Below are 14,840 nucleotides of genomic sequence, written 5' to 3'. Positions count from 1 at the left end.
AGTATGCTATTTTCTGATTGGCTGATGGGCGGGGCAACTCCAGTCCGGCTTCGTGATGCCCACAGCGTCTCGATACAGGTTCCACTGGGGACGGTTTGTTGCCTGGTCACCTGGTCTGAACATTCATTCATATCTGTCTTCACACAAGTGACACCAGTGGTAACAAATATGGATTAAATATGTAGGATTTATTAGGAATCAGATTAAATGAGGGCGTGGTGTTCAAGTGTTAAAACACACTCACACACAGGTCCAAAGCATGTGTCAAGGTTCCCCAGTTCACTTGGAGAAACTCCTGAAGCCTTCTTGGACCAGAACCAGGAAGGATGTTCTTAAAATGCAGTTTGAAAGATAAAAGAGAGAGAATCTGTCCAAGGAGCGCTGCATTAGAGCAACGGAGCTGCCAGCTGCAGTGGACAGACGGACAGACAGACAAAGACGGATAGCAGGACTGCTCGCTCCAGTTCCAACCGCACCCCAACTCAACCAGGAGGTCACTTGTGGTCCACTCCAGGGTCACGGCTGCCTGTCACATCTTCAGGAAGCACTCTTTGGTATTGCTCCACACCTGGATTCCCTGCAAGGGGGAGGAGCTTTCAGCGGTGTTGTGGATGTGGAAATGTGGTGTGGCGCTCTACCTTCTTGCACATGCTGATCTGCATGACAGCGTAGTTGACCAGAGCTTCTCGCAGGTCCCGGTCCGTCTGCTCTTTGAAGCGCCGCATCTCTTCACAGGCTTTATCAACATGTTCCCTACAGCACACAGGTCAGGCTCAGACAGGAAGTCTCTCGGGCTTTCACAATAAAAGCTTAAAAGGCTCATCACCCATCCCTCCATCATCACCCATCCCTCCATCATCACCCATCTTGGTGCATCTCACCTCCACTCAGCGGTTTTCACCCTGACCGTCTCTTCTCCTTCTTCTATCATCTCCTCCAACAGCCTGAGTCGAGCCTCCTTCTGCTCAGGAGCCTCGTGGCCAAAAAGCTTGTGTGTCATTCCTTTCAAGGAGAACGTCCGCACAATCTGCACAGGAGAGCACAGTGATCCTTTAGAGTTCCTACAGGGTTTCTACAGAGTTTCTACAGGGTTCTGTAAACAGCTCAGCCAGGAACTAAAATAAGTCCACAAAACTGCAGCGAAGAGTCAACTGGACTTTTGGAAGCAGCTGAGAGGATGTCCAGAGAGGACTCTTGGCTAGAGCTTTAAAGATGACGGAGAGCCTACATGGACAGAGAGAAGCGTGGGAGCTTTACCCCTGTAGCCAGCTCCTCACGCTGCTGCTTCTTGCAGACGAGGTCCTGGGAGGACATCTCCAGCTCAAACTGAGTCAGCTCATGCTTCCTGCACACTGCTCTAAGGACACGTCAACAACAGTGGTCAGCTTCAGACACCAGAGGAGTCCTGCGTTATCGTGGTACAGGGTGAAGGCCTGCGGCGTAAAAAGCTGCAGCTACCTCAGAGCCTCAGAGTAGAAAAGGTACTCCTTGATCTGGTCTGCATAATGCTCCTCTTCTTCCAAGATGTCGTCTATGGAGGCAGCGTACCTGCAAGAGAGCCTCCGCAATTATGAGGGACGGAGCTCAGCAGTGTCCAGGCTGTGAACCTCAGGCAGCTGCTTGGTGTCACCTAAACATCTCAATCATTCACAAAGGCTCAGTCATCTACTCACGCATCCATATGGTGACCTGCACTCTGTAGGCCGTCCCCCATCTCTTTCTCGATGGCACTCCACTCGCTGCAGGTGACAATAATCAACGGTGGACTCGTGACCTTCACACTCAAGTTGTCTGTAAACCTCTCAAATCCCCACGAAGTGGGACAAGGGTTTACTTTACTGGTTTTACTGGTACAGTGCTCTTGGACTCAAACCTAAAGACTCGTCCGTAGTTCCCGTGGATCTTGTAAACGCCGTAGAGTCGATCTGCAACCCTCTAGAAAAGAAAGAGAGACAACAAATGTCCGCTTGTTCCCTCAGAAGGGTGGTAGGTATCTCCTGATAGGCGATCTCAGCCCCTAAAGATTACCGCTCGTGCGCGGAGCAGCTGCGCCGTGTTGGACTGTAGCTGATCGCTGTAGTGTTTCATTTCCAGGAAACATCTGAGCGAGACAAAGTTCACATCTGTCAGGTTGCGGTGACCTTAACACCTTCAGTGTAGATGAAGCAAAACACCTTACTGGGCTGACAAGGTTGGGTTTCATTTCCATTTTAGCACTTATAGGGGAAAATGCAGGTGTTTGATTCTTTTGTTTAACACTGAGTCAACACAGAAGCTCACTGTGGACATTGTCCAATTCAGGCTGACTACATGGCAGCCTGAGTGGTAAGAATGACCACTAGATGGCAGCAGGTAGTCAATACAGAAGAGAGATGCTGTGACAGAAATACCCACTTACTTCTCTGGGTTTCTCACCCTGAAGGTGGCGTTGAGAGCTCTCAGCCTGGAGTCAGCCTGAACAGTGGTAAAAATAGGCCGTTTTTCAACAGTACCATGCTTTAAATTACCAGGACTCACAGGCTCCACCTGACATTACCTTGGCCTGAAACCCGGTGTCGCACACTACTTCCTTCCAGCCATGTTCCTGGGACAGACAGGAGCAAAGGAATCCATCAGAAACTGACCTGTGAAGATGATGTGACCTACTGGGAAGCTTCCTAGCACCAGTGTACCTCAGTTAGGAAGCGGTGGAGGATCCTGTCGTCGGAGAGGACCGGGTGCAACGCCACACGGAGCAGGAAGTTCTCCAGGCCAACCCTGCGGCGCTCCACAAAGTCTGGGTCCATGTTGTCAGCAGAGAGCTTGTGCCACACAAACTCAGCCTGCACTCAAACACATCAGACGTCCTGTTATACTCACTCCAGGGATCTCTGCTAAAGCGCAGCGCCTCCACAGCCTGTATCTGCCCCGCAGAGCAGAAGGCTGAACCGGGTTCCGCTCTGAACTCACCCGCTTCTCAGGCAGCGGAGGAACAACAATGTAGGGGTAGGTCACCGTCAGGTAGCTCCGCAGAAGTTCAAACTCACTGTATCTCCTCCACAGGAAGTTGGGGGCCGGACTACGGCCATCGGCAGCCGCATCTGTCAGCCTGGAAACAGGACAGTAAATTAGAGCTGGGCCAAAGCTCTCAGCCCAGGCTGTAGGTACAGACCTACCGCGTTTCGATGAGGTAGACGGTGAACGTCTCCTGCATGCTCATGGCATTTTTACCACTCCTTTTCTCTGCCTCAGCAATGCAGATCTCCATCCTGCCAAGGAGCCCGGAGCCCTCGTCCAAAATCTGCACCATCCAATGACACAATCAGAACACACTGCCCTTCATGCGTCCCCACCTTTATTACCGTGTGGTTATTACAGACAGGTCAAACCTCATCTTTTCATGGACAACGTCATGGAAATTCATTTATTATCATTTTCCACATTAAATCACATCATTCTGCCTGATTTTAACCTTCTTCTTGCTGAGCATCAAAGGTGCAACTTTCTACCTAAACAGTAATTGAAGCAACCTTTACTAGAACTGCATAAACATTAAACTAATTTTAAAGCGTTTTCATGGGCAAATTCTCCCCAGCTAGCTTGTGTGAAAAAGTCCTGTAAGCTAGTTGTCTCCAGCCTCTCCACCATTCTCTGGCGGAGCGGCGTAAAGACGACCTTTAAAAGCTTCCTCAGCAGATGGTCTCAATGAGTTTTACCGCCTTGTTTGACAGCTGGGAGCCATCTTGTGCCTCGCAGCCTGGATGGCCATCAGCGGCCACACGCTCCTCTCGCGCATCCTCCGCCATCCTCCAGCTGATGAGTGTGATGAACCAGCGCGCATGCGCAGTGCAGCCGCCGGATCACGTGGGGCCCTGTTGCTGTCTGCCCCCTACTGGACACTTACGTGAACGTCATGTGCTCACCGAAAATTAAGCATCAATTTAAGAACTAAAGGATGTTTATTTGCTCTTTATACGTCGATAAAACTTGGGTTTTATGACCGCAATGATGATTAACATCCTCGGACTAAACCAACTAAACTGAATGTTTATTATAAAAATAGAAGAATGAGAATCAATCAATCTTTATGTATATAGCGTCTGTTACAATCAAAATTGTTTCTAGGCGCTTTACAGAATCCCAGGGCCTGAACCCAACAAGCACCAGTGGCAAAGAAAAACTCCCCTTTAACAAGAAGAAACCTTGAACAGGACCAGGCTCATGTAGGGGGACCCACCTGCTGATGGCTGGCTGGGTAGAGAGAAAGGAGAGGCGAGGAGAGAGGAGGAGAGGAGAGAGGAGAGGAGAGGAGAGGAGAGGAGAGGAGAGGAGAGGAGAGGAGAGGAGAGGAGAGGAGAGGAGGAGGAGGAAACCATGACCCAGTGGGGTGACAGAGGCCTGTTAGGTGATCATGTTTCTGGACGCCGGCAGCCTTGGCCTATAGCAGCATAACTAAGATGGTAACCTAATGATTAGACGATCCCCTAAGGATGATAACTTGTCTGTCTATGATAATAACTGGGACTACAGAATTAGTGACAATAAGCTTTTTCAAAGAGGTAGGTTTTAAGCCTTATCTTAAAAGTAGAGATGGAGTCAGCCTCCCGTACCTGGACAGGGAGCTGGTTCCACAGAAGGGGGGCATGGTAGCTAAATGCTCGGCCCCCCATTCTACCCCTAGAGACTCTGGGGACCACAAGTAGACCAGCATTCTGAGAGCGGAGCGGTCTATTGGGCTCACCTGGATCACCTGGAGGCTTTTAAAGAGGTGTTTCGACACCCTGATAATAAAGAATTACAATAGTCCAGCCTGGAAGTAACAAATGCATGGACTAACTTTTCAGCATCATGCCGCGCCAGTAGCTTTCTGATCTTTGTGATGTACCTCAGGTGAAAAAAGGCACTTTGAGAGACTGTTTTAATGTGTAAGTTGAAGGACAGATTTTGGTCAAAAGTTACTCCAAGATTCCTCACAGAGAGACTAGATGTTAAGGAGATACCATCTGGAGTGATCATGTGATCTAATCTATCCCTGAGAGATTCAGGACCAAACACCATGACTTCAGTTTTTCCTGAGTTAAGGAGGAGGAAATTTGAAGACATCCAAGACTTTATGTCTTTAAGACAGGTCTGAAGCTTCACTATCTTCTCTGTCTCTTCTGGTTTCATGGATAAATAAAGCTGAGTGTCATCAGCATAACAATGAAAATTTATCCCATGCTGCCAAGTAATGTTTCCTAAGGGAAGCATGTACAGGGTAAAAGGATTGGTCCAAGTACAGAACCTTGTGGAACTCCATGGCTAACCCTACGGTATGAAGAGGGAACGCCATGGACATGAGCAAACTGGTATCTATCTGATAAATATGATCTAAACCAGTCCAGTGCTGTCCCTTTAATCCCAATCACATGTTCCAGTCTCTGTAACAGGATGCTGTGATCAACTGTATCAAAAGCAGCACTGAGGTCCAGCAGAACCAGCATAGAGACCTGTCCATGATCTGAAGCTATAAGATCATTAGTAACTTTAAGAAGTGCTTTTTCTGTGCTGTGATGAGCTCTAAAGCTTAACTGAAACATCTCAAAAAGGCTGTTCCTCTGCAGGTGCTCCAGTAACTGCAGTAACTGTCACCACCACCTTCTCAAGAATTTTAGAGATAAAAATAAGATTGCATATCGGCCTATAATTTGCTAACACATCAGGATCCAGTGATGGTTTTTTAAGCAACGGCTTAATCACTGCCACTTTATAGGACCGGGGTACATAACCTGTCACTAAAGAACCATTTATCTGGTCCAGGATAGAACTGCCTATCACTGGTGACATACATTTTGAAATTGGCATTTTTCTTCTTGAAGTCTTCATTAAGAGAACACGCGGATCGGCAGTGACACACGTGAGGTATTGCGATCCAACATTGGTAAAACATCCTTCAACAGGTGTGTTGGGATGAGATCGAAAAGACACATGGTGCACTTGGATTTCTTAATTAGCGAAGATGTCTCAGAAAAATATATAGGGCTGAAAGAGTTTAAGGGCTCGTTGGAGAACCTGTATGTTCCCACAGTCAGCACATCTGGTGATGGTCCAGTTGTAGGGATGGCCTGGTTAGCTTTCTCTCTGATAGCTAGAACTTTATCAGTGAAGAAGCTCATGAAGTCTTCACCTCTAAGGGAAGAAGGGATACGTGGATCTAAAACACTGTGATTCTTGGTCAATTTGGCCACAGTGCTGAAAAGAAATCTGGGGTTGTTCTTGTTTTCTTCAATTAAAGATGAAAAATAAGCTGTTCTAGCCTTGCGGAGGGCCTTTTTGTAAACTAATAGACAGTCTTTCCAGGCTACATGACAGCTATCTATTTTACAAGAATACCACTTCCTTTCTAGTCTTCGCACTTTCTGCTTGAGGGTCCTAATGTGTGAACTATACCAGGGGGATTTACTATTTTCTTTTTCAGGAGGGCGACAGAATCAAGTGTGATTCTCAGTGAGGCTGCTGCACCTTCAGCAACAGAGTCGACCTCTGCAGGGCTGAGATTATAATGATTGATCCCTGGGGAAACACACGGTGGTCCTGGGATTAGCACAGGGATCGCTTCCTTAAACTTAGCTACAGCATTATCTGAAAGACATCTGCTATAGTAAGACTGTGCTCTGAGCATAGAAGAATCCTTAATTATAAATGTAAAAGTGATCAAAGAATGATCTGACAGGAGGGGGTTCCGAGGGAACACTGACACATGTTCTACCTCAACACCATAAGTCAGAACTAGATCTAGGGTGTGATTGAAGCTATGAGTTGGTTGATTTATCTATTGAAGGAAACCAACTGACTCAAGTAATGAAATGAAGCCATTTCTAAAGCTGTCATTTACAACGTCTACATGGATATTAAAGTCTCCAATGATAATCACTTTGTCTGTTCTAAGGACCAAGTCAGATAGGAAATCAGAGAACTCAACGCTCCAGCTGACACAGAGCAACACGCTGATCATCTCTTCAACTGTTTAATTGATCACATCACAGCTGGACATTAAGTGGACACTCAGACACGTCTGGTCCAGTAATCAGACTGGACACAGTTGACCCAGCAGGTTCCACCATGAAGGACATCTTCATGGCTGTGGTGAAGACAGCAGATCATCTCCTGGGTCTGGCTCCTACGTCATAACCTCTGCAGGTCAACAAAGGTCACCCAAGGTCACTTTAGGCAGTTAATAGTTCCACATGTATAGACTATAAGGGAATCAAGGGTGCCATGCTGCTGGGACGTCAGTGAGGGAGGACACCACGGTGAACACCCTTGGTTGTGGCGGGCCGACGAGAAGATCATGGAGCGGCTCCACATGAGATCATATGATCAAACTGAGCTCAAGAAGAACGACACCGCTCCAGAATCCAACAATCACGGGTAAGAACTGATCAATAGGACCGAAGTCACGGAAGAAACATGACTGAATAAATTAATATGTACACGCAGAGGACATCATCGACATGTTCCAGCTCCAACTGCACTTCTGCTTCTGTTAGGTGTCGTGAGTGACAGGAAAATGCTGAACAACCTTCTAGAGAAGAAAATCAAACAAAACATGAAAGAGATTAAATCAAAGCCAAATCAAGATGAACTGGGAACTTAAAACATCCGTGTTTTTGACGTGTTAGAAGCCAAACAGCTGTGGGTTGTCCAGAATGTTCTTTAACAAATATACATTAGAGAGGCCCTGTTCCGTCTCCGTGGAAACAGAGCTGAGGTCAGGGTCCCGGTCACTGCCCTTCTGGTCTGTCAGTTTCATCCTGCAGGCCAACAAAGAAGCAGACCTGCTGTGGAGGAGAGGAGACACTCAGAGGATGGTGCTGGGAGGCAGGGGAGGTCGACTTGGGGATCTGCCAGTAGCTGCTGTGGAGATCCAGGCTGGACAGGGCAGGTAGGTGGTCACTCTGCAGGGGGCCGTCACCTTCCAGGGGCAGCGGCGGTGCACTCAGACACTTCCTCAGACACGGCTCACTGTGGAGTCAACAGCTGCGCTCAGTTCATCTGCCTCAGCGCTTCATGACTGCACACGAACACCAAGAGTCACCTGAGAGACCCGGCGGCGGATCCTCTCCACGCTTGTCGGTACACATCACCCGCCATCCCGAACAGCCAGCTCACGTCATCGGGCACTTCGGGGATCCACTCCAAAAACCTGGTGCAAAACACCTTATCACTCACCTGCTTCTGTCAGTGGAATTGAAGCGCTCCAGCTGATCCGTCCCAGTCTTGGAGCGCTCACTCAAGGGTCACGTGCACTCACCTCTGGGCCACAGAGTAGGCTGACTGCACTGGGAGCGTGTAGGGCAGGAGCATGTAGGAGGCCACCCTCACCGGCAGCATCTGGGACACCTTGTCATAAAGGCCGGAGTTGTCCTGGCAGGCCTCACAGAAGACTGATGCAGGGCAGAGAACAGCTCTTACTGGTTATATTACTGGGTAGGTTACTGGGTAGGTTACTGCTTATATTACAGGTTGGGTTACTCGTTACTGGGTAGTTTAATGGTTATGTTAGTAGCTGGGTTACTGGGTAGGTTACCGGTTATATTACTGGGTAGGTTATTGTGTAGGTTATTGGTTATATTACTGGTTGGGTTATTGGGTGAGTTACTGGGTGGGTTACTGGCTATATTACTGTTTGGGTTAATGGGTATGTTACTGGGTCAGTTACTGGGTAGGGTACTGGTTATATTACTGGTTGGGTTGGTGGGTAGGTTAATGTTTATATTGCTGGGCAGGTTACTCTGTAGCTTACTGGTTATATTACTGGTTGGGTTACTGGTTATATTACTGGTTGGGTAACTGGGTGAGTTACTGGGTAGGTTACCAGTTATATTACTGGGTAGATTATTGGTTATATTACTGGTTGGGTGACTGGGTGAGTTACTGGGTACGTTACTGGCTATATTAGCGGGGAGGTTACTGGTTATATTACTGGTTGGGTTACTGGGTAGGTTACTGGTTATATTACTGATTGGGTTACTGAGTAGGTTACTGGGTAAGTTACTGGTTATATTACTGGGTAGGTTACTGGTTATATTACTGATTGGGTTACTGAGTAGGTTACAGGTTATATTACTGTTTGGACTACTGGTTATATTACTGGCTGGTTTACTGATTGTGTTACTAGTTATATTACTGGTTGTGTCACTGGGTACGTTATTGGTTATATTACTGGCTGTGTTACTGGGTACGTTACTGGTTATATTACTGGCTGTGTTACTGGGTACGTTACTGGTTATATTACTGGCTATGTGACTGGTCGTGTGACTGGCTGTGTTACTGGTTGTGTTACTGGGTGATATGAATTCTCACCTTTCTTGATAGGTGTTGGCAGAATGATCTGCTCATCCATCCACCAGTGCTGCTTGCCCAGGAGGCGGAGCCTCCGCAACAGCCACTCCCTGGTGGTTTCGGTGTATTTGCAGCAGGTGTGCAGGTTCTCCTGCAGGGGAGGGGGGCCCGAGGTGGGACGTTCCAGCATCAGCAGGTCTGCCCACAGCATATGTGTCATGGGTGAGGTTGTCCAGAGCTGAAAGCACAAAGCTGTGCTGGCGCTTACTCACTATTCTCCTGGAGGAAGCGAAGAGCGTCCTTATAGCCACTCTGACACATCTCAGCCAGCACCTGTGGAGATGACCACAGCCAAACACACGATGTCTTTCACTGTTGATGACTGCTGCTCTTGTTACACCATTATTAAAGACCATCCTGTCTAAAGAGACCCTTGTCCTCACGTTTGCTTTACATCTCAACTTTTAACCTTCAGAAATGCTAAACTAACAACCAAAAAACTAGAGAATAAGCTTTAAAGATGTGTATTCTTATGCACATGTGTATAGATAAGTAATAGAAGTGTAATAGAACTAGAAACACCAAGGTGGTTATGAGACGGACACCTGGGAAAAGAGTCCTCTCACAGTGCTGTAGCTGATGTAACCACTGTTGATTGATGTAAATACTCTGATTAATGTAACTACTGTAATTAATGTAACTACTGTGATTAATGTAACTACTGTCGTTGATGTAACTACTGTGATTACTGTGAATTACTAACCCTAACCCTAATAGTTGAAAACGGGACCATGGTCATGTGATCTAGCTGTGATTTATGGCTCTTGATCATGTGGGCCTAGTTCTCCCCCTGCTACTGTGTCAGCAACACTCTTTCCCACTGGATCACTGAGATCCACGTGATCATTCTGGAACACTGCACATGAACCTATTGATGAGATAGTTCTGCTTGTTTGACTTCAAACAGAATGTTGTTATGCTCGTGTTTGTGAGCACTGCTCAGTTCACAGAAGTAGCTGATCTAGGCCTGTCGGGTCAGGTGGTCTACAGAAGGCGGTACTGTGGCCACACACGTGATCTCACCATATACACTTGTGCCCCCGGTTGCATAATGATGAGATCAAGAGCCCGTGAAGGAAGCGATGAGGAACAACAACACGGAACAGAGCCGCTCACTATTCAGTTCAAAGGGCAGCTATCTGAGAGGTTACCTAACCAGTACCTCACAGAGAGAAAAGCAAGACGAGGAAAACATCCAGATCACACTTCTGATAACTACAGCAGCAGAGTGGGTGGATGCAGCTGAGACCGGGAGGGGGGGTTCACAGGGTAGCTGGATGATCCTACCCACAGGTACTGTACACCTCCCGGAATATTCAGACATCTCTACCTCCCCGGCTGCCTCCGCCCACATTAGGTCCAAGTGTGGTGTCAGACGGACACCAGACCACCTACCTTGGGTTCTGGGGGGAAGAGGGCTTGGCTGAGACGGTACATGTTGCCCAGGTTGATCTGGATGCTGGTGTTGGTGAATCGGAGCTCGTGGAAGCTGGTGGAGCTGTCACGGGGACAGATGTCACTCTCACCAGAGAAGGGAGAGATGGTGATGGTGTTCTTCAGCTCCGACTGGGGCAGGTTGTCGCTGATCCCACCATCAACGTAGCGCTGAGCACAGAAACCAGGCAGACAGCAGCTTTTTAAACACTGAAATAAACCCTATACAGCCAGTCTTGACAACTAGCATCCCTGCTGAGGATCTAAACCCAATGAATGAAGACCCTAAATCCAGAAAAAAGGTCTCGAAGGCTAGTCTCATGAGATGCCTGAAGATACCCTGGCTCAGCACCACCAAGCAGGTCTGATCACTGCCCTTACTGTATCTCTGGGCTGAACCTGCTCACCCCTCAGGTGATCTTTGACTTCTGATCTTTAACCTCTGGACACTAAACTATCTTCACACCACCCTCAGCCCTCAGCAGACCTGCAAACATACCAGGTCTGATACGATTCAACCACGTCCAACCAGAATCCAATGAACTCTCTTTAAGAATGCCAGTAGATAAATAGATGAGTGGATGGTGGGTTGTGGCTCAGCACAGACCTTCTGCTGGTGTCCCTTCACTGGAAGGTCTTCATCAGTGCAGTTTGTGTGCTGTAGAGGAGTTTATGGGTAGTTCAAATCTGATCCTCATCAGGAATATGTACAATAGATATTGAAGGAAGGACAGTTGCAGTTATGAGAGAGGAGCAGATAATTGCTGAGATAAGGAGGGCCACAGATGAGAGACAGGCTCTGACTGGAACTGAGGGGAGGATCTGACCGACATTCACTCATGAGATCACACGTATTAGAAGCCTAGCATGACAACGGGGAATGACTGACAGGCCATTGTGGTTGAGATGAGGTGCTGGGAGAAGGGGGCGTGGATCCAGTGACCACACCAGTTACCTCCTTTCTGTAGGTGGCCCCTGGCCTTATCACATAACTGCACCGCTAACGGTCACTAAAGATAATGCGCGCTTCACAGATGTGCTGTCTATTAGTGCAAAGGTCAAAGGTCATCTCCGTAGATGTGAGATCTGATGGAAGGATCAAGCTTAGTCTGAAACGAAGGGATGACTTTCTGGTTTAAAGAGATTAAACTGTCATTCGGAGGGAATTGACCTCATTCTAGCAGCTGCAAAAGCCAACAGCTTGGCAGACATGTCACGGCTTCCGTGTTTCAGCGCTGGTCTGAATCTAGGCCAGATGGGGACCGCGGCCCAGGCGTGCCCAGCAGCCTCACTGGTGCCCACCAGTAAAACTGGACTCAGCCCTCCCTGTATTACAGGTTCTTCACAATAACAACGACGTTAAGAATTCCTAGGACAAGACTAGGCCAACTGCTTGATGATGAAAATGTGGCAAATGACTGTTATTACACTGTTATTAAGTGATTCCCAAGCCTGAATCCGGCGTTTGGCAGGAACAAGCACGCACACTCACACATGTTGTGAAACTGCTGATGCAGCGGGGACGTATGATCCTGGTGTGTTTGTAGATTAGCTTTATCTCTGCTAGGGACACCGCAGACCTTTGCGTCCGCCATTATCTCCACTGGTGGCATCTATCGCTGCTTTCAGTTCCTCACGACAACCAAGCACATATAAAAAAGGTGTATACGTGGCGCGTTAATTATTAATTACAGCCAGGAGTCACTCATGAATCAACTTGATCTCTGGGTGCCTGCTGAGGTTCCTCAGCTAGGCGGCACACAGGAACCCCATCAGCTTCAGTCTGAGGTATGCCTGCATCAGACTCCACTTGTTTATCTCAATTTCAACCCGATTTGCACCCGACAGACACGTTGTGGACGCCATCCTGAGAAGCTGGATAGCAGAACAAGTGTCCGGACCTTTGTAGCATGACGTAACCAAAGATCCGGTGTCTCGGACACCTCACATCCACAACACGGAAAATTCGACATGTCTCAATGGTTTTTGCTGTGGTGAGGACAAACAGAATGGTGTCGTCCGATCCTGCCGTTCCATGGCTGACAAAGTCCAGCTGGGACTGATAAAGTGTCAAAGTGAAAGCAGATTCCCTTCAGATAGGAGGACTGGCAGCGGAGAAGCTCAGCACGGTTCCTCTCAGCAGATGTTAACTAGGGTGGGGGCCACACATCCTGGCCAGGGTTCTTTTGGGGGCTTTGGTAAGAATGTGAGAGTATGACTGAAGTACCTACCACTCCTCTGAAGGCTGGAGGGATCAGGCCACAGTAGATGGGAATGAAACAGCTGCACACCAAAGCCTGTGGAAACAGGGCTGAGCTATAACTTCACAGTGACCACTGAAATGTCAAAAATGGCTCCTCACACCTGGATGAGTTCCTCCTTGGAGCTGAAGTCCGACACCAGCACATTCTCGCCATCAGAGACTCTGGTAAGGGACACACAAAGCCTCCCTGAGGCCAGGATGTGTGCATCGCTGGGCAGATCACGATTCAGGCCCGTTTTTAACACTTTGACCAGGTTGAAGGACGGATGGAGAGGGCCCAGGTTCCTCTTTCTGGCCTCCTTGGCCACTTCAATCACATCTTCACAGCATTTGGCTGTAGACAGAGAAGAGGGAGCAGCTTTGGTGAAGGACTGTGCCTTTTTAATATTGTGATCTACAGCAGCACTGGTTGGGTGAAGGATAAACCACCTAAGCTAACTGGAGCTACACTGACCCCAGGCATCAGGAGCCAACGGCCAGCAGTTACCTGTGCATTTATGCCGAAGTCACCGTCTGATATGAGTCAGTCCCACACGTTGGCCCATATCAGTTCCACATACATCTAATCACGTGCTGGACATGAATGAGTGCAGAGCTTCTATCAGCCGGATGTCTCTGGCAGATCCATACCTTCAGCCTGATAGGAAGCAGCTGCTGTGACAGTAGATCTAACCTCAGAGCTCCACCAGCTAACCTGACTCACAGCTTGTTTACTGATAGACTGACACCAACATGTGGAAATATACTTCAAGCAGCATTTTTGATATCGCTGAGGGTTTAGAAGTTCTGAAGAATGTTCGCTCAGGTTCGCCCTGGTCAAAGTGACTCTGGGAAGACCTTTACTGCTCTTACGGTCTTCTACTTTCTTAAAATTCACAGTGTCACCAGGAATCATCTTGGGCTGTTACACTTACACCGGCAGTAATTACTAATTAATTACACTGAAATAAAAGTGTGTTTCAAACATCTTACCGCGTTTACTAAAATCACCTCTATCTGGCAGTTTGACTCTTTTGGGTCCATTTTGTTAAAGAGGACACAATGTCCTGTTGCACATTGGCTCAAACATGTCGAGAAAGCTCTATTTGTAAGTATATTGTAATAACAGAACTCCTGTGTTATTGTCCTGTCATATCCGACAGCAAACGACAGAACCTTCAGAGAAGCGTCGCACTCACAACAAGCGGCGAGTCTTACTTAAGGCCGCCTGGCTGGCGAGCACCGAGGCGGTCAGAGCGCCGGCCGAGGCCCCGTACAGCCGGGTGGCCCCTTTCACTAAGTATGGCGCTTTCTCCAGCAGGCAACTGGCGACTCCGATGTGATAAATCCCCAGAAAACCACATCCAGCGAATGACAGGTTCCAGCCTCCTTTTAGGTCGAACATTGCAGGGCATGCCCCGGCTGCAGCCCTGGCCGCCGACACGTCTCCGATGCGCCGCTGATGAGCTCCCGCTGCTGGGTAAGCAGAACCAGACCAGACTAGGAAGTCAACAACTGTATTTAAGGAGGAACTGGTGGGAGGAGCCAATAGTGTTGACGAGTTCAGAGACTGTTAGGAAGAAAAGAGACGGAGGCGGTCCGTTCAATTTTTTTTATGCACACCGCTTGTAACTCATAAGCTAAGGCAACTGTTGTTTTTTTCTGAATATTTCTGACAAATATCTGGTTTTCTGCTCTTTCGTGGCGCTGTTATTGACAACAATTTAATGGCTGATAGTGTACGACGGATTTATAGGCAACGTCTAACTGACAGCAGTGATTGGAGGAGAGCCTGTCTGTC

The 14,840-nt window shown here is 48.0% G+C and overlaps 2 protein-coding genes across 3 annotated transcripts; both read right to left on the bottom strand.

Moving 5' to 3' along the window:
- Positions 1 to 169: 169 nt before the first annotated feature.
- On the bottom strand, positions 170 to 5,274 carry LOC130519389 (sorting nexin-4-like). Of its 2 annotated transcripts, none has more exons than XM_057022773.1 (14): positions 3,696 to 5,274; positions 3,156 to 3,280; positions 2,950 to 3,088; positions 2,673 to 2,822; positions 2,537 to 2,584; positions 2,399 to 2,454; positions 2,029 to 2,101; positions 1,874 to 1,935; positions 1,674 to 1,739; positions 1,459 to 1,548; positions 1,258 to 1,357; positions 882 to 1,027; positions 639 to 753; positions 170 to 577 (listed from the first exon to the last, which is right to left on the bottom strand). In XM_057022773.1, the coding sequence occupies exons 1-14, from the start codon at positions 3,783 to 3,785 to the stop codon at positions 530 to 532; spliced, it is 1,308 nt and encodes a 435-aa protein (XP_056878753.1). In that variant the 5' UTR covers positions 3,786 to 5,274; the 3' UTR covers positions 170 to 529. The 2 variants fall into 2 exon arrangements, with proteins under 2 accessions (XP_056878753.1, XP_056878755.1); XM_057022775.1 differs by having other exon boundaries at positions 170 to 568.
- A 1,695-nt stretch (positions 5,275 to 6,969) lies between these two features.
- On the bottom strand, positions 6,970 to 14,544 carry pnpla3 (patatin-like phospholipase domain containing 3). Its single transcript, XM_057022771.1, has 9 exons — positions 14,258 to 14,544; positions 13,162 to 13,394; positions 13,029 to 13,094; positions 10,759 to 10,968; positions 9,576 to 9,636; positions 9,325 to 9,501; positions 8,273 to 8,405; positions 8,057 to 8,164; positions 6,970 to 7,983 (listed from the first exon to the last, which is right to left on the bottom strand). Exons 1-9 carry the CDS (start codon positions 14,442 to 14,444, stop codon positions 7,743 to 7,745), a joined length of 1,416 nt encoding a protein of 471 aa, XP_056878751.1. The 5' UTR covers positions 14,445 to 14,544; the 3' UTR covers positions 6,970 to 7,742.
- Positions 14,545 to 14,840: the final 296 nt, after the last annotated feature.

Source organism: Takifugu flavidus, chromosome 22 (assembly GCF_003711565.1).
Source record: "Takifugu flavidus isolate HTHZ2018 chromosome 22, ASM371156v2, whole genome shotgun sequence".
Taxonomy (NCBI): domain Eukaryota; kingdom Metazoa; phylum Chordata; class Actinopteri; order Tetraodontiformes; family Tetraodontidae; genus Takifugu; species Takifugu flavidus.
Note: the sequence above shows the minus strand (reverse complement) of the source record. Positions and strands in the feature narration are given on the sequence as shown.

Coding starts and splice junctions, on each gene's coding strand:
- pnpla3 (XM_057022771.1), bottom strand. CDS start 14,444: ATGTTCGACCTAAAAGGAGGCTGGAACCTGTCATTCGCTGGATGTGGT. Junction 8,165..8,272: donor GCCTACTCTGTGGCCCAGAG/GTGAGTGCACGT, acceptor GTTTTGCACCAG/GTTTTTGGAGTGGATCCCCG. Junction 7,984..8,056: donor TCCGCCGCCGGGTCTCTCAG/GTGACTCTTGGT, acceptor TTGACTCCACAG/TGAGCCGTGTCTGAGGAAGT.
- LOC130519389 (XM_057022773.1), bottom strand. CDS start 3,785: ATGGCGGAGGATGCGCGAGAGGAGCGTGTGGCCGCTGATGGCCATCCA. Junction 2,585..2,672: donor TCCACCGCTTCCTAACTGAG/GTACACTGGTGC, acceptor TGTCTGTCCCAG/GAACATGGCTGGAAGGAAGT. Junction 1,936..2,028: donor AGCTGCTCCGCGCACGAGCG/GTAATCTTTAGG, acceptor TTTCTTTTCTAG/AGGGTTGCAGATCGACTCTA.